General features: G+C 34.5%; 1 protein-coding gene across 2 annotated transcripts in view; it reads left to right on the forward strand.

Moving 5' to 3' along the window:
* LOC111053609 overlaps positions 1-23,060 on the forward strand; it is a 73,362-nt gene that overhangs the window by 36,819 nt on the left and 13,483 nt on the right. For both annotated transcript variants that reach the window (XM_039419597.1, XM_039419598.1), the window contains exons 4-5: positions 8,555-8,792; positions 10,783-11,044. In XM_039419597.1, the coding sequence (XP_039275531.1) occupies positions 8,555-8,792; positions 10,783-11,044 (500 nt within the window). The remainder of the gene's footprint in view (positions 1-8,554; positions 8,793-10,782; positions 11,045-23,060) is intronic.

Consider the following 23,060-nt stretch of genomic DNA (forward strand, 5'->3'; position numbering starts at 1 on the left):
AGGTCCTATCCTGCGAAACCAGATATGCTACATATTTTATTTGGTATTCGAAGGAACACGATCCGGCATTCAGACATCGTCATTGGTTTTTCATGTACGTTCAATAGAGACTTTCCTTTCCCATTAATAATTGGATTAGTTCTTGGTATATCTATCATCTCCTGAATCTCGTGTAATCTTATAAATAATAACATAAAGCTTGATTTGCTTCCCACATGATTAATAATACTTAATTATCACAACTTTCTTCTCATAATTTAGGTGCAGATTCAGAATCATTCAGGTGAAACTTCTTAATAGATAATACTTCTTATTTGATACTCAAATTAAATCCTAATCAGGAGTCGTTAATTCTAAACGTTTATGACGGAATAAGATTTTATGGAAAACGATTGTCATGAAAATTAATATTCTTCTTGGGAAACTTATACAGAGTAATTTACCAGGAGATGGTGGTTCAATAGATTTAGAGAGTAACATGGGAGTCATTATTGATTTTCCCTTTCACATAATTATTCAAATTTTTCCTTTATATTAATTTTCGAAGCGCTAATTATATTTTGCATTGTGCCTGATAATAGCTTCATGAATTATTCATTCATGGATTACAATATTGATTATTGTTTTATCGCTGATTTCACTTATAGTTGTTTCTTTTCTTGTTTCTATTCACTATTAGAAACTTGGATAATTCTCAAATATCAATGTTTTGTATGTAATGATGAAGATTTTACCTCCTAGACGATCATCGTAGATGATAGAAAATTATATTGTTTAAACTACTATAATTCCCTATATGATATTCAAAATCTACACAGTACTTTCATTGCCTTTATACTTTTACTACTTCCCTATGATTAATAGGTGAACGGAGATGATTTGTATATCATACGTCTTAACAAGTAAAATCGTTTCTTAATAATATTCTCTATATTCTCAAGAGCCAAATTTTTCTTGATAAAAATATGATTCATTCATATTTACCTTTTCAATTCTATGCATTATAAATGTTTCTTGATTTGTATTCTTTACAAAGTTATTTCTAATGTAAAGTACCCAAAGAATAAGAGTATTCTCGAAGGAAATAGTTATGGTTTTTGCTATAGGCTACCATCAAGTTTTCATGACGTCATGACCTCTCTAACCTTAAATTTTATCTGTAAAACTTACTTTCTCGTTGATTATAATGAAAAATCCAATGCAAGGAAAATGAAACTTTAGTATTGAAATTGAAAAGTTCAATGGAAGGAATGTGGAACTTTAATAAAATTGTTAGAAATGATGATTATTGGAGTTGATATTAAGCATAGTTCACAAATTACTTTCACTCTCATCCAGCTCAGGTTTTGAGGCATGTTTCTTCAACTAGCATTTTTTATCAATTGAATTTTTTATTCAATATGAAAATACCCGCTATAAGAGCATTCCTCAACCAATGAAATGTCAATTGAGATTGACTACTATCCCATCAAAAGCATGAAAGTAGAAGGTGCTTGAATTTTTTGAACTTGAAATTAAGTGACTTTTCAATTATAGTTCAACATGAAATCCAATTCTTATGATTTGTCTTTTTATCTACCTACACAAACTGAGCTTGTATAATTCTGTAAATATCGAGGACCGAGCTTCGCTCTGGAGTACAAAAGCATAAAAAATTTATTACGAAAGAAGAAATTAATTATAATAACATTCATACATAAATGTTCTATCTAATCACAGTAAATTTAGATTAATTCCCAGAGGAATGCAAAAATTTCCCTCACAAAGACCCAGTTGCACAAAAGCCGGTTAAATTTTAATCCTGATTAACTTCACATGAACCAAATCAGAGAAGACCATTTCAAAAAGATGGATCTACTGGAATTAATCAGGATTGAAAATAACCCGGCTTTTTTGAATCCGGGCACTGAGTACCTGATTGAATGATTACAAAAGTTCAACAGCTGAGTCATAATTTCGACACAGTCCCACACACATGAACTCGCTTACTCACTTCCATCACCAACAGACGACGAAATAATTATTTTCAGCTGTTTTTCCAATAATTACTAATAATTATCCTTTTAATGTCCTTCAGCGAGTTTTCCCAGGGATGAGACCTAGTGCAATCGAATCTTTATAATTATTATAAACCTACTATGTTCTGAATTTCGTGAGAATCGTTAGAGCCGTTTTCGAGATCCGGTGAAATACAAACATATAAACATCTAAACAGCTAAACATCTAAACATCTAAACATCCAAACATCTAAACATCCAAACATCTAAACATCTAAACATCCAAACATCTAAACATATAAACAGGAGTTGCTCGTTCAATAGTATAGTATAAGGGCCGGTTTCCGAGCTCGGGATTTGGATAAGTTCTATACTTTAAACAGCTGGAGTCAGAAAATTGGCTTTCCAAAACGGAGCGTAGTCGTAGTCATTGTCATAGTCACATTTGAATTGAATTTCTAAAAACTAGAAAATTGAAAACAAAATAAAATAAAGAGAAAATAGTGTGAAGTTTCAGTTATTTTGAGTCATTTAGGAATGTTTAATTTCGTCAAGAAAAAACGTCCTCAATTATAGAAATGAGAAAATGAAAACTGCGACTACTGTCATAAAAACTGCGACTACACCCACTACCTCCGTAAACATAGCCACAGTGCATTCGTTTGACGTCAGCACAGGTCTCCAAAACGCGTAGTCGGGGCGTAGCACTACCTCCGTAAACAAAGCCGTAGTATATCCGTGTGACGTCAGCACAGGTAGGGCTCCTACACCAATAAAAATTCGTTGATTTCAGCTGATACACTAGCTGATATAGATCAGCTGAAATCAACCAATTTTTATTGGCTTAGGAGCCCTACCTGTGCTGACGTCACACGAATGCACTACGGCTTTGTTTACGGTGGTAGTGCTACGCCACGACTACGGGGTTTGGAAAGCCAATTTTCTGACTCCAGCTGTTTGTTGTCTAGAACTCAGCTAAATCCCGAGCTCGGAAACCGGCCCCAAATATTGCCCGATCTAGGAGCCTGATGAACTTTCGAATCAGTAACTCTCTTCAATGAATCTTGTTATAGGTAGTAAAGTATTACAAAAAAATCAATTTTAACTGACTTTCACAGATCCAAATATTCAACATTCTTGTATAATAAAAATAGTCTATAATATTTGTTATGATACACTCTACATACAATCCTATTAATTAAATCAGATTTCTCTGAAAATTGTCCCAAACTTGAATAGTTTCATCCATTTTTTCCATTGAGTTCAACACTATCTTAATGGCCAAGTTTGGAAATTCATGGTCCACTTCGGTCCTCAGCTTCCCGGTTCAGGAAACTTTTTTCTCTGCTGAGAACTGGTTCATAACGTTCCAGCTTTAATCATTCTTTCTCTCTGTTCATTCTAGAATTTTACCGATCAACAAAGATTGTAGCCCCAGATGTATGACCTACAAATTATTGCGCACAATACAAATCGCGAAAACAAAGTAGTTCCTACACCAATAACAAGCATTACTCGTACATATAGGGTTTATAATATTCAACATAAATATGTCTCGTCGAGCTTTCTTCATTTTTGGTAGGTCAAATGCCAAGCTCTCCCACAGTTCGCTCCAGCCATGACATGGCACGCTCATCCGCCAGGTGAATACCCCTGAGTCCCCCTTCATAGGAATACAGTGGGCAGTCTTCCACCAAGTGCTGCATCGTCTGCACATCTCCACAGGTGCAGTGGGGGTCAGTGGCTATGCCCCAAGTAGTCTCACAGCAAGTAGTAGTAGTAGTAATCACAGCATGTTGCAGTAAAATTGACACCAGAGTTTTCTGAACGTACTCTGGTCCAACTGGAGTGAACTGGATTGGAGTTCAACTGGGATGAACTAGAATAATATTATATTGAGGTAAAGATTGTTTCATCTGAATTTTTATATTTCCAATTCAACCCCATATTTTGAAAATATAGTTTTCAACACATATTCTTACTGTGAGTTACACTCAAAACTATTTGACTCAATATTTTAAGATTCAATAATTTCGATGTACCACAGTTTTGAAGTATCTTTCAATATTTGCAATCGACTGTAATCGATGTTTCTTGAAAACTGTTTCTTTTAAATTTCTTATGGTAGATTACAATGAGAATCGATGGTTATTACTGGAGTACGTTTGAGTTTCTTTTCGCGTTTTAAAATTTTCAATTATTAATACAGTATGTTCAGTTATTAGTGATGATTTAGTGAAGTATTATTATTTAATTTGGTTTTCAACTTTCCTAAATTCTAATTCCTAGTTTATAAATATTTTGGACTCAAAATTGACAAAAAACGTGTAGTGTAGCCTAAACATAACCTATTTTTGGACAATTTTTATCTAAATTTGGTAAAGGAACAGTTTTGGCCTTTAAGCCTGTTGTTCCTTTCCCAATCATTTATAGTTGAGAATGATTGTATCTATTAATGTATAAATAAATAAATAAGTATACGTAATTTAAACTGATTGAACTAAGGATAAACCCGGTAGAATATGTATTTCTCATTCGTAATTCAAATAACAGGGATTTAAAGTATGTTGCCGTACAAGTATCTGTTTGACATATTCAAGATTTCATAACTTGAACTTGAAGTAATCGAATTATACGTTTTAGAGTTGATCCTATCCTATCGTAACAGTTAAGAAGAAATTTTAGAATTGATCCTAACCTATCTTACAGTTAGGTATTCATATTGTAGATTTTTGAGATCAAAGTCCACTTGTCGACGAGCTGAAATACTGAAATTGTTAATTTTCTGGTTGAACGGCTATCAATCTCAATCTCAATATCACCTCATTTGTAGAAGTAATTGAACAGGTTCAGCTGCCAACCAAGCATGAAATAATAGTGATCATCCAGACAACATTCTACCGGTCTTGATCACTTGGTATACTTTTTAATTCGTAATTAGTATTTCAAGATATTATTACTGTTACGAATATCTATGCAATGATTATATTTATTTATTTTCAAAGTGCATGTGTAACTTCGAGCTGAGTAACTTGGCGTAATTTTATGCAGCTATTTGTTGTTCAGTTGAGGCAGGTTTTTCAAATTGCAACTTTCCTGAATTATCTTGGCTTTTACAGTTAGCTCGCGAGATTACTCAACCAATCGATACAATAAAACTTGGATGAGAATTTCTACAACCGGATTCAAGTTGTTGCTCCACTTTTTCCTTTTCCTTCTTTTCTGTAATCTTCTACTCCTTCCTCTTCTTCTTTTTCTCCTTCTCTCTCCTCTTCTTCTCCTTTCTTCCTTCGTTTGTCTGTTTGTCTTTTCAATTCTTTATCTTTTCTCCTCATTCCTATACTCTCAGAGTCAAGATGCTAATCTTTCTCTACTTAAGGTTGGTCATTGTTTGTATAATTTAAGTCTATATAAATTTGAGCTTTTCAATTCCCAACAACAAACTCTCAGAACCCAACAAATCTCTTCTACAGGGTTATGTGGCATAGATGACCTAGCTCCAACCTCCAACCATACAATGTGGTCTTTCCTCCTATTAAAATCCTCTTTTCGACGTGTTATTGATATGAATTATTAGAAACTGAAATTTTTCAAAATTCAACCAAAACGTCAAAAAACTCTTCCAATATCGCGATAAACCGTAAGATTCAACTCACACTTAGGTCAAGAAGTCTCAACTCAGGTCGAGAAGAGACTCGACTCTAGTCAAGAGCATGTGTTTCCAAATGGTGACACTCAGACCAGTCGACTCTAGTCTCCGCGACGTCACCATTTAAATACACATGCTCTCGACTAGAGTCGAGTCTCTTCTCGACCTGAGTCGCGTAAATATGACTTTTTGTGTAGGTGAGAAGCTGATATTGTGGTAATTATTCAAATTAAATAAAATACTAAGAAATTGTCGAAACCATAGATTTATTGATAATTAGAAAGACCGGTTTCGGTGTTACACCATTGCCACTCTCTGATAAACGATCAATCTCTGATCAATCTCTAAATTGTGAGTTTATCAGAGATTAACTGTGAGAAAACTCACAATTGGAGATTGATCGTTCATCAGAGATTGTCAATGGTGTAACAACCGAAACCAGTCCTTCTAAGTATCAATAAATCTGTGGTTTTGACAATTTCTTAGTATTTTTATTTATCGTAAATATGAGTTGAGCCTCAGTGCTACATCAATGCTCTCTCCTCTTATCTCCTGACGTTTATTTTGTTTATCCTACAATAATTTTTTTTTGCAATATTTTTAATATTATTCTAGTAATCTAAGGATTACGAGGGAATAAGAATTGGAAAATTGAGACCACAAAAAAAAGATGAACAAAGCATCAAAAAATGACGTGTGCCACCATGCCCTAGGAAGTATGCCCACTCTAGTTTTGATGGAAGTGATATTATTATGAGTAGGTTTCATTCTAAGAAGGCTCAATAATTACATAATTCTTTGGCTCCTGCGGATTAGTTTCTCTCTTAAGACAGAAAGGTTCAACAGGAAGATTCAATAATGCATACAGTATTATTTCAATAACTGCATTAGACTATGATTTCCCAACTCAGATTGAATTAGAAATTCGTGTATTGAATAAATTATAAGAAGCGAACACTGGAAAATGTTTTGAAACAACATTAACGTTGTTTCAAAACATATTCAATAATGCATACAGTATTATTTTAATAACTGCATTAGACTATGATTACCCAACTCAGATTGAATTAGAAATTCGTGTATTGAGTGAAGCGAACACTGGAAAATGTTTTGAAACAACATTAACCTAATTTCACTTTCATCCAGCAGGTGGAAAGTTGAAAAAAGTGAATTAGTGTAACTTGAGTCTACGGAAATAATCAGAAGAAAGTAGCGTAAGTGATACATTGAGAAAACGGGACTGATTTCCGTCGGTAATTCTTGAATGGCAGAACTATTAGTGAACGGAAGCCCAACTCAACCAAGATTCTGTTTTTCGTCTACAAATTACTGGCTCAAAAAGCCGGTGGATGTGTCTTCTGGTCCCAATTCATCCTAATAGCAGACTGTCAATTATTTAGGCCGGTTTGAAAATCTCCGAAGTCATCAAACTCTCAATAAACAACATGGTCTATGAGGCTTTTCTACCTTTGACTTCACCGATCGTTAGATTCTCGGGTATCCATGGATATGAATAGGATAATAGGATAGAATATTCATATTTTCTTCGATATCACTTTCAACAATACCGGTCGTTAAGACGGTTATACTTCCAGGTCTTCGTTCCAGATAGTAGACTTTTTATCCAATTATTTTACTACAAATCAGTTGTCTGCAGAGTAGTGTATCTCATTTGTAAAGCGAATTAGTCCAGAATTATTCAATGACTGTCAAGCATAATTTATTATCAACATGCCTAAGCAATAGAGCATTATTGTTGGCATTCATGGTAGATGTACGGTATGGTAAAAGCCGAGCCATCCAATAACACTATTTACATTATTGGTATTCATAGAATACTATGTCAATAGTATTCTACAAACTATAGAATGTATCGATTTATTGGATAAACATGATATCTGATATAATTGTCCCCATTAAAATTACAAAATTTTGAAGGAATTTGAATATTTTTTAAACACTGTGAATATGCTATTGTACGTGAATTCTATACAAAAATTTAAGCAGGGTAGGAAATTGCTCTAACAGCACATCATCATTATCATATCCATAAGATATTGCAGTATTAAAGGAAAGAAAATACAGGCGAACACCTTATTATAATGATGAACTAAACAGAGATATGAATGTTACTTGATGAATACTATTTATTGTATAAATGAATAAAGAATAAAATGAACTACACTCATTATATCATACATCACATGATCATGATGACCCTCTGTAATAACTGAGTAATATTGTAATAACTTTAATTATTTTTGCAGAGTTTGTGTTGACTGTAATAGAATTTATATCAAGAAAAATGATAATCCACCATGAACTCCCAGATTTGATTTATCGTGTTCGATTACTGTTTTCAAGTAACGAAATTTACAAATCTGTCACTGACAACTGACACTGTCAAGAATAAAGCCAAATCAGTATGGAAAATAATCAAAATGGAAACGGTTGTCAATACTGTGAAAAGGTCGTACCCAACAGCTGTAAATGAAATAAATTTGAGTTCTATTCATATAACCGAAAGATGTAATGAGTACTCAATAAATGCCACCCATTATTGTGTAAATAAAGCAATCTGTTACCAGTCAATGATGATAAAAATATAGTCTAACTAGATTTACAAAGAAAATGTACAGACAATACAGTTAGTTGTATAGACAATAAATCTCGACTCACTTTACAAATATTTTCTGTTACAATAACTAGTGTAAATACAACAACACATTATCATTCAATGATAATAGGAATGAATAGAAATTCATTTTTTGTGACAATAGAAAATGTAAATACAACAATCTATTATCAGTCAATGAAATGTATAGAAAATCAAAGAAAATGTACAGACAACACACCACTATTTGTTGTTAATTTTATTTATTTTTAAAATGTTTTTCTGTGAAAATAGCCAGGTGGTTTCCAATACCCTGAAAACGAAGTGATCGACGTGAAGCCACCTCCTCCTCCCCCCGGCGCGTACCCCCCGCACAAGAGTGGATTTGGTGGACCTCCGTCAGGACCGGACTCTTTCGGACCCGACTCGTTCGGACCGAGCGGACTCGGCGGACCGCCAACGGGACCTGGACGAACCGGACAAGCTCCGCCTCCATCCGCACCGGCTGCCTCAAGCATCAAATCACCCGTCGGTCAGTGTCAAACTGTCTATGTTTCAAATCCACTCTCATTGTTAATTGTCTTGGAAGTGTTTTTTGGAGCAGACTATAATAGAGGGGGTCAGAATACAAGGGGTCCAAGTGACATTTTTCATTTTTCTGAGTTAGCTACAGTAATCCATAGCTGAAAGTGGTAAAAATCTAGTATACAAGAAGAATAAGCGTAAGTCTAATCAGTGCTGACATATGGTGTAGAATTTTCTAACTACATTTTCAAGCAGCTGTTTATTTGATTAAACAAGGGGTCCAAGTGACTTGGATCCAGATGCTGTTGTTTATACAGCGCGAGGTCTATTGTTCACAGAACTAAAAGTTATTGAAAACCAAATTTTTCACATAGAATTTATTCAAAAGGATGAACAATTGAATACAGTACTTGATATTCTTTGTAAACTATACTTTTACTTCCGGTTGCTCGAATCCATCAATCAAATTTAACCTTGATTAAGCTATGTCACCCAGAAAAAGATACTTCAAGAACCAATTAGCAAATCGGATAATATTGCAATGAGGTCATTAAATATTTTAATTGCTGGTAAATTTGATAGATGTATGTGTAGTTAGACAGCAATAGAGTTTTGTTTGGTAAACAAGGGGTACAAGTGATACTTCTTATCACTATTTAGCTGATAACTGAGGAAGGAAAACAATTTGAGACATGGAACTGTACGTTTGATTTGGTAAAAAAATACTGAATAGGTGAATATCATTTCTATATTCATTTGATGTATGAGAAATAATTAATTCGAGTGAACTTTGAATTCAATTTTCTCGAAACTAACAATATGTCACTTGGATCCCTTGTATTCTAACCCCTTCTATTATCATAAAGAAACGATTAACGTCTCTTCTATTATCAAGTTGGGAATATACAAAGCTTGATCAAACATCCAAGTGTTTGGTTCAACCACAGTAGAGGCATAAGGTGAGGCATTCTTACCTTAATCTTCTGCGATTTAACAGTAAGGTGAACAGCTGTCTCTCTCTCATTAGTGGAGGCTTTCCACCAATAAAGCCATACAATTTAGAATCTTATAATTTACGTAGAAGGTACTTAAGGCTTATGAATTGTATTCTATGCTTGAATGAATATGCATGTATGAAATTATCATGCTTCAAAAGAGTTTTTTTGTGGATGATTTCCAAATATAAGCGCTGATATTATAGAGGTTATATTCGATCAGACTCAGAGCAAATTGCATCTTTCAAGCACCAAAGTGTTTTTAAAGGTGATATTCAATCAGATTCAGAGCAAATTGCTTCTTTCAAGCTATGAACCTGCAAGTTCCTGGATTGATGTTGAGATTCTAGACACAACGAGACTGTTTCAAGAATCCTCTCTTGAGGATCCCACAAGAACTCTTGCCAAATTGAGCTCAACTTCAGAACAAAACACGACTACAATAATTATTGACAAGTTAAGAGCATGTGTGTTGGTGCGTACAGACATAAAGGTGCGTACAGATATACGCGCCGCGAACAAGAGCAATTCACTTTTAATCAGCTGATGCCAAGCTTTTCATATCTATATCTTATACTGTTTCTGTAAAAATACAGATATAGTCAGCTGATTAAAAGTGAATTGCTCATGTTCGCGGCGCGTATCTCTATATCTGTACGCACCTTTAGGAACATCACTTGCACAATGTGCTGTTGTTATACAGTACTACAGTTGTCTATCAATGAATTGCTATAACAGAGAATTCCAATCAATGTAATCAATCTTCTATTTGTGAGGTTTTCTATCCCATTGCCAACTATATAGTTTTGTTCCAATACTCTTTACAACCTTTTAATATTCTCAGGGGTGGTCTCCTGCACCACTCTATAGACTATTAGCATTCTGATTCTCGAATATTGTTTCGCATATTATTGGAATTGTGTACATTATGACCCCGGTGATGTTTCAAAGACCTCAAAAAGTGGCTACATTAAAATGCGTCCATTCTATTTTCCATTGTAGGTGCATACAGTCAAGCAGTCCACACGAGGCTACAGGCTCTGACGCCGCGACCCCCGACCTCGTCGGCGACAAATAGCGGTGGCGGAGGTGGAGGCAGCAACTTGGATCCGTTCTACTCGCCGATGCTGCGCAAGATCGACGCCGTCTTCATCGACATGGGCGTCATGGAGGAGGGGTGTCGCGAGCGTCTCGTCTGCAGCATGTACAAGAACCCATCCAAGTTCAGTCCGCACAGCAATCTCATGTCGGCGCAGCTCAGCAAGTAAGTGGACTTGATATTTTTCTAGAACAAATAAAGTAGACAACTAGTTGACTATAGTAGTCTAGTTGACTAGTTGACTAGTAGACAACAGTAGTTGTTGTAGACAATTACTATATGAAAAACAACATTTTATCGTAGTATATTGTCAATTATACTTCTAAAAGTGCGAATAAATTTATGCATCACGAACACGCACATTCCACTTTTCATAAGCTGATACTATCCTTATATCTGTGCTTGTACAGAAACAGTTAGGTACAGATATGGTGAGCAAAGCATCAGGGTGATGAAACGTGAAATCTGCGAGTTAGTGGTGCATAAGTGTGAACGCACCTTCAAGAAATGAAAATATCAAGAGAATTACTTCCCAATATTCGAATTGAAACAAACGGGAGAATAGCTCAAGATCGTCTCGTCTTCCTACAAGGATTAGGCAAATTGCCTGTTCCGACTTCAAACTCACCATCACATCCATCTTTTACGGATGCTCAAGATTTGAATTGAAACAATAAGAAAAATAGCTCTAATTTCAAATTTGAACAATCAAGAGAATTAAAACAACTACTAACTAAACTAATGTAAGAGTAGGAATTTCTTTGTCATGTCAATGGATATTGAATAGAAGAGAATTTGAAAATTACTCTCTAACCAATGAAAGAGTAGGAATTTTTCGCCACCCCAATTAACCAATGGAAGTTATACAGAAGACAATTTAAAAATTACAGCTCAATCAATGAGAGGGAGGAAATTTCTTTATAATGACAGCATCCAATGGAAGTTGAGTAATTGATTAAATTTGAGAGTGGATTAAAAGGAAATTTGAACAATCTTGAGCGAACCAATGAGTGAGCATTAGGCCTTCGTTATCAGAGCAACAGTCAATGAGTTGAGTATGGGGGAATCTCAAGCTTATAATGATGGAAGAACTTTTATTCTGTTTTCATATTTTGATTTTTCACTCACTTTTTACTATCCACAGCTGCTTCAGCCAAGGATGAATTATCCTTTTAATATCGTTCAGCGAGTTTTCTCAAGGATGAGACCTAGTGCAATCGAATCTTTATATCATAAACCTACTATGTTCCAAATTTCGTGAAAATCGTTAGAGCCGTTTTCGAGATCCGTTAAACATAAATAACCAGTTATAAAAATAGCCAGATATAAAAATAACCAGATATAAAAGATTATAAAAGAGTAGAAATGTTTTTCAAATGTCAGCAACCAATTAGCGTTTAGTAAGACAGAATTTGAACATCATTTGCCAACCAATGAGAGAGCAATGATACCGTTGTCATGTCATTAATCAATGTGAACTAGAGAATTCAACCAATCACAACCCAACCAATGATGCCAATCTGAAATTATTATGACATTGCGACAGCTAATGGGAATTGTATAGAAGAAAACTTTGCCAATCACAAACTATCCAATGAGAGAGAAGATGTTCGATCGATCTCCTTTTATCGAGTAGCCTATAGGAAGGTTATCGTGTAACCTATCAGGATTTGAAGTTGGCAACTTTTGAAGGGATGATAAGTACTTACTATTCCCTATAAACCAGATCATTTGGCAAAAGTAGGAAGGTTATCGTGTAACCTATCAGGATTTGAAGTTGGCAACTTTTGAAGGGATGATAAGTTCTTACTATTCCCTATAAACCAGATCATTTGGCAAAAGTAGGAAGTAGGAAGGTTATCGTGTAACCTATCAGGATTTGAAGTTTAAAGCTTTTGAAGGGGTGATAAATACTTACTATTTCCTATAAACCAGATCATTTGGCGAAAGTAAACTGTAACTAGCAGATCAAAACACCATTAAACTACTCGTGCGATGTTGATTTGATAAGTAGTGTACAGAATATCTTACTTTTTACTGTTCAGACGTTTTCAGGTGTTCTCTAGACCGGAACAAGCTGGTTGAGATCCATTCCAAATAACGTAAAGATCAACGCTATAAACTAGTTTGCTCATCATACCAGCACTTAATGCCTCTATTTCTTCTAGAAGTGAACGTGACAACGTTGGAAGCCATTTGATATATTGAATAGGCTTCAAAATGAGTATCTCTGATTCGAAGATCATATCATGATCCCGTATTTTTCAGCATGTCAGATTTTGTATAGAACTTTAGTTAAAGTATAGAATTTGTAAATATAAAGAGAAATAAAAATCTCAGTACCTTTTTACAAATATTTTATCACAACATGTTTCGGACATTTATGCCATTTTCAAGTGATAAAATATTATACTGACATTATGCCATTTTATTTACTGCATATCACTTGAAAATGGCATAAATGTCCGAAACATGTTGTGATAAAATATTTCTAAAAGGGTACTGAGATTTTTATTTATATTACAAGTAGCCCTATACAGAAAAGAGATATATAGAATTTGTATTTGTAATTCTTTTGTATAGAATTTTAGTTATAAGAACTAGTCAATTATTGGAAACACAATAAATTGGCAGTTGTTTTTTAATGTTGTGAAGGAGGTTTACCAGAATAAAATGATAGTATATCCTAACAGAGCCCCAATTCATCGGTTAATGGGTGTTTTAAATCACTATTCATCGATACAGGGGTAGTTCTAAACCCCGAAACAGGTGGTTTTAAACCAGCGTTGAAAGAACAGTATGTATACGTTTAGTTTGTACTGACTTATCCTCTAGCTGAAGCAAACTGTTTCAAGTTTGTTCAATTAAGTCCTCAGCGATCAAATTAAGATCAAGTCATACATCAAATCCAGGCCATATCATTTGTATCAATGAGAAGACAACAACTGAAAAGGATGACTGAGTACTATGCAAGTAGTCCATTGCTCTATAGTTAGAGAGATGCAGTGTTTGTTAGCAGTTGGGAGTCATTTGTTAAGTTGCTTGTGATTCGAGCTTAAATTGCCGTTCACCAATGCTTGATTGCAACGTCTGGCACCTCGGATCTGATTGCACTGCAGCTAATTATCCGTTTATGGTTTAGGTAGGGCAATTATATTTGGCATGAGAGATTCATCATCACATATTGGTCAATGAGTTTAGGTTGTTATTTGTCGATAACGGGCTGTTTCCAATTTGAAGATTTGATGGGAAGTGATTTGCCTTGTCACTTCAGAAGCTCTTTCGCTCTCTATAATCAGCATCAAACTAAATTTTCAACTAGCATTAGTCTCTCTGATAACGTGTATACTTCGAGAGTCATTCATTATTGTAGATGATTTACAACACATTTATGTAGGCCTGTGATTGAACAAAATATATTAGGATACCTTATGTTAAATGATGAGCATTATGATTCACAAATTATGACTATGTGATTTGAGCAGACTTACGAGAATTAAAAAAATGATTGAACCCAAAAACCTTAGTAGACCTAACTTTATAAAACTCAGCATCATCTTTACCAAAGTTAGATAATCGAAATCAGTACAAATTAATCAAAATTGTTTATGTATGAGAGCGTTCCAAAGAATATAGGCTATATGATTCTATTTAGTATTCGAATTAATATGATATAAGAATTTTTTCCATAGCTCTACAGCTCATTGTGGGCTTTGGCCTCCTCACAACATTCCTCCGAACGTTTCTATCCATTATAAATCCTCTCCATCCTCTAAAACCCATCCTTATCAAATCATCCCTTATCTCATCTTCCCATCGTATTCTTGGTCTGCCTTGTTTTCTTCTCGAGAGGAGAACATGATATAAGAATATAACATAAATAAAAAATAATCTCATAGTACCCTTTCGTATTAGAAACTTTTTTATAAGGAAAGTATTTTTTTTAACCATTTGACGCAAATCAAGTAGCTCCATTGAAATACTTTATTAGAGAATATGAAATTATGAAGACGGTTCAAATAATTTCCAATAATTAAACTTTCAAGTAAATGAATAAAAAAGTAGCCCTATTTTATTATTTATTAGTATTCGAAAATTAAGAATTGAAGAGCAAACTAATTGTGAACAAAATGATTGAAATTACATGTCAGGAACTATCTGAATCTACCAATTATACAAAATTATGATATTCAGTGGGCAATTCGAAATTCAATCACGGAGAGTAAACTAACCGTGAACAAAATTATTGAAAGCACATCTTAGAAACCATCCCATCCAACGCAGAACATAAATGATGGCCAATTAGTAGTCATTGTTTATGTTTGCACTAATTCACAACAAAATGTGCGACTAGTATGTCAGGCGAGAAACCGACAAACCCTTTCACTTCCTCTACGTGTTAATTCGTCGAGCGACTCGTGTGTGTGTGTGTGTGGTGTGTGGTGTGTGTGTGTGTGTGTGTGTGTGTGTGTGTGTGTGTGGTGTGTGTGTGTGTGTTGTGTGTGTGTGTGTGTGGTGTGTGTGTGTGTGTGTGTGTGTGGTGTGTGTGTGTGTGTGTGTGTTGTGTGTGTGTGTGTGTGTGTGTGTGTGTGTGTGTGTGTGTGTGTGTGTGTGTGTGTGTGTGTGTGTGCGAGCAAACAGTCCAATCAGAAAGCGCGAGCCAGGATTGTCAGGCGAAGTAAGGACATCCGGCAAATACCGTTGTATTGACATCACAAAGTATTCAGTCACAACCTCATTTAATAGTAGAGAAGTTTCTGTTTGTCTTGCATCAATTATTTAAATGTCTCTCCGGGTGTACAGTACTTCAATAAGTGCAGGTGACTCTTTGCACAACGATAATGAATTTGTATAGGCCTACTCACTCTCTAGAACTATTTCATTACGATTCACCAGTTGCAAACATATTCATGGATATAAAAACAAAGTGTTTTGTTTTCAAGTTACAGTATTAATTTATATTTCCCGCCTTGAGCTCCATTTCAATCTATGAACTAGCGATGAGCAATTAGTTTTTATTTCAATATACAATAATGATTGTAGGATTGTCTTTTTTCTTGTACACAATTGTCTTTTTATTGTAAACAATATACAATAATGATTGTAGGATTGTCTTTTTTCTTTAGGGCTACTTTTGAATATTTTTAATTTATTCATTTATTGTATAAAATACTATAATCATAATACAATTATGACATTGGAGGAAAAACTAGGCTGATCCAGTACTATTTCTCTCCAAAACTTTTGATAAAATGTTAATGTTGTCCAAAAGATAAGGTTATGTAATCACACACTGCTTCGTTACTTGATTTTCGGTCCAGGAATGATGATTTAAAATTTTGAATTTTGAAGGTTGATTTTATACTCTAAATGAATCACAGAATGTATCACAATAAATAAAAAACTTAAGAAATATTGCACTTATTTAAAAAATTCTAATACAAAATCAAAAACCACTCACTATTTGTTATTCACAGCTGATTTTTGTAAAATATATATATATAAATGAATATAAATAAAAATTGAAGCTCAAGTACCCTTTTAAAATTATTTAGTCACGACATGCTTCAGCTATATAATGCCATTATCAAGTCATAATGACTTGCATCATATAGCCGAAAAATGTCGTGACTAGAAATAATTTAAAAAGGGTACTTAGATTTAAAATGTTATTTATAATTATTGTAGAATGTACAGTGTCAACCTGAAATTTGTCTTTCCTGTATCAGTTGCTTCACTTTGGAAGAAATAAGTTTCGTCTTCCAAAAATCCGTCAATTTTCTCATACGTTCTGCTTTCTCTTCCTTATTTCCAATCACCATAAATCTTTCATATACAAATACTTCCATCCTTAAACAATATTCTATTAAAACTTTGAAATACTTGAGTTATTCTTCACCGGTACTGTTAACGTCATTTTGTAAGCGTAACTTTGGCTAAACCTGTATTTATAGCTCCAACTCCTATCGCGTTATCTGTCAGTACTGTATTCTATAGCACGATTCATAATAATTATGAATAATAATCATGATAATTATTATCTCACAAGTAGTACTTTAACTCTTAATTCATTCACAAGATCACTATCACTGTGATTGAGATCACAAAAACAATGAATACCAACTATAATTATAAGTCATTATAATTAGTATTCATTGTTTTTCAATACATCTGACTACATTGATCACTAGAGCAAAGTTTTTTCAGAATAGGATCAAACTCTTAATTGCTATAAATACTGAACTTCCTAACGGGAAGTTAGGGTACTCTCTACCCTTGAAAAATTCAATGTCCAAGAACAGTCACATTGGAAGTTATGATCTTCATAATCATTAACTGATGGTTCGGAACTCACCTGAGACTGTAGTTGCTTACTTAACCTGTATCATGATGAAAATCAGAACCTTTAGCTCACAGATAATATTGAGTACAACACAGTTTTTTATCCAATTAACCTATGCACGATATTATTATTATAATGAAAATAGCAAGAATGTATACAATATAATCTCATATTGTGTCTCATTTGCCAGTCGAATTCACCTTCATCAGTGAAATGTTTCTGTTACTCATTTTCCAATGATCATCCTCTATCGGTTTATACACATTCATGTGGATAATATGAAATATATCTTCTATATATTAAGTTATAGAAATATTGTTGGATAGAAAGAATTCAGCAAGTTGAAATTATATGCATTAACACCAGTAAAATGTAAAGTTTTTGCAATCTGTAGCTTACAGCGTCTGCCGTGAAAAAAAATGGCCAATGCGATAAATTGATCAAGATTATCGATTCTCATAATCGTAATTCTCATATCATAAACTGGAGACGATGCAGTAGATTGCATCCTCTTCCTTATTCTCCAATCTCCGTCTCTTATTCATCTTTTTCAATAATTGATCTATTCCTTTTTTTTTGGGAACTTGAAGGTATGTAACAATTAGCCTCTTTAATTCATCTGTTTCATGATGAATACAATTCGAAGTTATTTGTGGCTTTGTAGCTCATAGCTTCCGTTGAAATCAATTTGCCAAAGCAATAAGATGAGAGGGACTCTCTATCTTCTCCTGGTCAACCTCTTTCTTATCTCCAATCTCCATCTCCTCTCAATAATCCACATTCATGTCATCTATTTTTTAATTTCGAAGTGACGAAACAATCAATGTTTTCGAGAACAATTATGAAACATTTTATTTGGAAGATACGAAAGAATTAGCCCGCTCAATATTCATCTGATCAATTATTTGATCATGTCAACTTTCATCTGATACAGGATTCAATGAAACAAAGATTTCATGATCACAAATGATCAATCATTTTAAGGCTCTTGTAGCATCGCAATCTGCAATCTGTAGCTCGCAGTTTCTTCCTGGAAACAATTTGCCACTGCGATCAAATGAGAGGGATTCTCGGTCTTTTCCTGGTGACGTTCCCAAGCAAAAAGCTTCCCTTTCAACCAACACTGCCAGTTCAAAGTGGATCTATAGGTGGACACCGGTGGCCTTGGTCCTGGTGACCCAGAGCAAGTGACCGTTTTACCTCTTTGCGATCTGGCAGCAGCAGCAGCAGCAGCTGAGTTAGTTCTACGGCCTACAAACTTGTTCTCCAGCAGCATTTCCAAAATGTGGGTCCGTCCCGTCCCTTCCCGTCACTCCCCACGACGAACTTGAACCGGTGCAAACCCGGAAACTTCATCTGTCTTGCAGCACAACAACAGCTACTCTCCTTCCAGCCAATTATGCGCGCGAACAGTTCAGAAAAATATTAACGAGATCAACTTTGCTGGCAAGTTTTTTCACCTAGCCACCGACGTGTTCATTCTCTTTCAAAGATGGACACTTTTACTAGAGCTACTTCTATCACAGAATTACAAGATAATTGTTACAAGATAATAATTCTATCACAGAATTATTATAGGAGTTTTCTCTGCTTCTATGTATCTATCAATTCATAGAGTTTGCTCCAGACTGCCCTACCTTCTGTGATAATAGTCACCATTCCATTCAACTATAATAGTATCACCACGACATGCCGGGAATATTGGTGAAGACCCACTGCAAAACTCACAAAAGTTGAAGATTCCTAGCGATGAACAAAACTTGACAGAAAAGCTGTTTGAACTATGGAAAGTCCGTGATATTTCTGGGATAGACTACTATGATATTTTTTAAAATGTGAATGCTTCTGAGAATAATATTGAAAACAAGACCTCAGACTCGCTTTGCTCGCCATATCCGTCTGACGACGACCCCTGGACCCCCGACAAGATCGCCAAAAATGAGATCAGCGGGGTCACTTCTCTCGCCTGCATTTTTCATTTGAGCATGCTTCATTCCATCAGAAAGTCGAAGTACTTCCTCGCTCCATTCAAAGCGCAAAAAACCGCTGGAAAAACGCAGATTTTGGGCTTATCTTTGGCGTTATTTCAAATTCCTTCTAACACAACATTATTACACCCTAGCTCAGCTTCTGTACCAAATTTGAACAATTTCTGTTCATTTGATCTCGATAAATCTGAGAAAAGGAAAAAAAAACGCTGGAAAAACGCTAATTTTGGGCGTATCTTTGACGTTATTGCAAATTCCTTCTAACACAACATTATTACACTCTATTTTAAATACTGTTTGAAGGAAAGGCCGTGATATTTCTGGGAGAGACTAAGATGATATTTTTGAAAATGAGAATGCTTCTAAGAATAATATTGAAAATACCAGTGATCAAGGAAATTCAAGCAGAAAAATGGAGAACTTCTGATAAAACAAAGGAAGGAGATTGTTTGTAAGCGAAAGATATTGTAAATGTTTTGGAGAATCACAGAAAAAGCATATCAAGAGATAAAGACAAAACGTTTACACTCGAAATGGAATGTAGTACAATGGATTAATTTAGGAAGATTTTTACTAGATTTACTCTATGAGCTGTAGTATTTATGAATTCATAAAGGTTCCTTCAGACTAACCCTATCTTCCTTGATATTAATAATTACACTCTATTTTAGTCATCAATTTAGAAATCAACGAGAAATATCAACGAGATCAACGGATATTATAACCAACAGTTTAACACAGCATGTGAACAAAGCTCGCTATCAATGTCTTAATTATTCATCATAAATATGATTTTACGAGTTATTCATTTATCAGTCAGCTTTAATTTATCTATCTATTCAATTATTCAGCTTCATTCGTACTTCTGTATCCCAATTTCATAATGGAAACTGAACTTATAATTTATATGCCAGCTGGGTTGGTCTAGTCTTTAGTTTCAGTTTGCTAGCACCGCCTGGTACGTGGATTAAGCTCCCGGCATACGCCGATGCCATGGACGTTTGATCATCTCATTAAATCACCATCTTAATTACTCTAAAGCTCTTGTCGGCATCATCCACAATAAAATAACTCAACTAAGAAGATCTTCTCTTTATAACTTCATTATCATACATCCTTATCCTATACTTTCATAATTGACACTTCTACCTCTTCTATCTATTTTTTCTCCGAAAAGTTCATTAAAAGTAGTCTTTCCTATCTGAATTATCAATGTATCCGATTTTTTTATTCAACTAGTTTGTTATCGAAACACCCCTTTTCCATTGAACATTTTACCCAAGTCATCCATTCATGTACAGTCGACTCTCGATAATACAAACACTCAATAATATGAAACTCTCTATAATAGGGATTGTATCTCTGATATAAATCTGAGATTATCTTCTTTTCATAACTTCATTATCAGACATCCTTATCCTACTTTGATAATTGACACTTCTACTAGAGTTCATTCATCCCCGTATCAACTTCATGTACCTATTTATCTATTTTTTCTCCAACAACATCACTAAAAGTAGTCTTTCCTATCTGGATCATTAATGAATTAGATTATCTTATTCGGTTAGTTTGTTAACTAGTTTGTTCGGCTAAGTCATCCATTCATGTGCAGTCGACTCTCGATAATTCAAACACTCAATAATATGAAACTCTCTATAATACGAATTGTATCTCTGATATAAAATCTTGATATGACGAACTTTAATTTGCTACTAAGGAGATGTACCACCTTATTTGTCTGTTTATTGAACTATCGACATACTCTTCATTGATAATAGCCACTTCTTTCATAAATGAACCAGAGTCATATATGAACTGACACATTTAGTTCAATTGAAAATTGATCCATTCATGCCTTCATACATTCATTCATTCATCTATTTTTTCATCAAATAGGTATACAACAAATCATATACATATATTATACAGGGTGTTTAGGAACTCCCTACCAATACTCTAGGGCATTGTTCCTGGGTAAAAAACATGACTAAATATCATATTTAAATTGTCCGCAAGTCTTCAGTTACTCACACAGCGGCCATTTTACTTTTTTCACTTATTTTTTTTCTAGTTAATGGTTGAACATACGGAATTGGAACTTTGCACAATAATTTATGACAACTAGACAAAGCTACAAAAAAATTATGATTTTTCATTTTTATGATTTATCAAATTCATAAAACAAAATGGCGCCCATTTAAAATCCTGTTCCTTAAATAACTCAGAAACCGTTGGTTTTACAAAATCTTTACTGAAATAACTTGTTTTAGTAAATTCAATTACCTATCGATTGGTACATTTTTCAAGATTGGACCAATATTAACTGAGACATGTCAGTTTTTGTGGTAAATGACCACTGAATTTTTGTTGCAATGCAAACCAAGGCATGCTGATAGAGTCGCCTCAATAATACACCAATTTCTATTTGCATTGAAGTTAATAGTAAGCGATTTTAGGTCATTTCAAGCAATAAAATAACGTTACATAACCCTCCAAAGGTGGGTCATCAACCACTAAAGCTGTCGTATCTCAGTTAATATTAGTCCAATCTTGAACAATCTGGTATCAGTCGATAGACAATTAAATTTACTGAAACAAGTTATCCCAGTAAAGGTTTTGTAAAAGCAACGGTTTTTGAGTTATTCAAGAAACAAAATTTTAAATGGCCGCTATTCTGTTTTATGAATTTTAAAAATTATCATAATTGTTTTCTAGCTTTGTCTAGTTGTTGTAGATGATCGTGCAAAGTTTCAATTTTGTATGTTCAACCATTATCTAGAAAAAAAATAAGTGAAAAAAGGAAAATGGCCGCTGTGTGAGTAACTGAAGACTTCCGGACAATTTAAATATGATATTTAGATATGTTTTTCACCCAGGAACAATGCCCTAGATTATTGTTGGGGAGTTCTTAAACACTTTGTATATAATTATATGATTTGGCGAACTGTGCCAAAATGTTCTATAAATGTGATCTCTTAAGTGGATTGCACAGATAGGAAACTAAAACAGGAAATTGAGATTTGCTAAGATTTGCTAAAAGGAAACACACTTTTAACAAACAAGCCGACTACCGTGCGAATGTTTCTGTTTTGCTACTCTGTGATTCACATGACAACAAGCATCACATCACTTGAAAGATTCAGGAGGAAAATCAACAGCTATTAGCTGATATTTGTGGCTCAAGTGGATAATAATACGCTATCACAGAACCGATAACTTTCGCACGCCAGCTATAGGAACTTGTTCTCTCTTCCAATAACCATCTCAAAAGCTTCACATATGGGGCGTCCACCGTATTAGCTGAGCAGTTATGGACAGAACAGGCAGGAAAAGTAGATTAATAATAATTGCTATGAATGTTAAACGAATAACGGAGCTTCAAGTAGGAAGCCTTTGGGTGTAGAACGTCACTCCTGAAAATCCATCTATTCGTAATAAGATCTTGTCAAAAGACCCGCGAAGCCCACATCCTGTCTAGACACTCTTTCCTTGATAGTATAGAATACTTTGATATAGTAGTCTATACTTTGGTATAGTATATTTGGTATAGAATACTTTGATCCAGATTCTACCATACGGAATAGCCGGTACTCTTCTGAAACCTGTATATACGCCCAGGCTATTTTTATTCGTGGCTCGCTATGCCCTACTAAATAGTTTTTTGCATTCATGAAGTGGATCTCCTCCGTGCTTTGACCCTATTATTATGATTGTTGACTGAAATTATAAGCCGGCTGGCCGAAAGCGGCTTGCTGACTTGATCAAAACAATGGCTTGCTCTTGTTGGATCTCCCTGTATAATCTGGTTGTATCTATATGTGCTAGCAGAGAAAACTCCTATAATTATTAA

Source organism: Nilaparvata lugens, chromosome 1 (assembly GCF_014356525.2).
Source record: "Nilaparvata lugens isolate BPH chromosome 1, ASM1435652v1, whole genome shotgun sequence".
Classification (NCBI taxonomy): domain Eukaryota; kingdom Metazoa; phylum Arthropoda; class Insecta; order Hemiptera; family Delphacidae; genus Nilaparvata; species Nilaparvata lugens.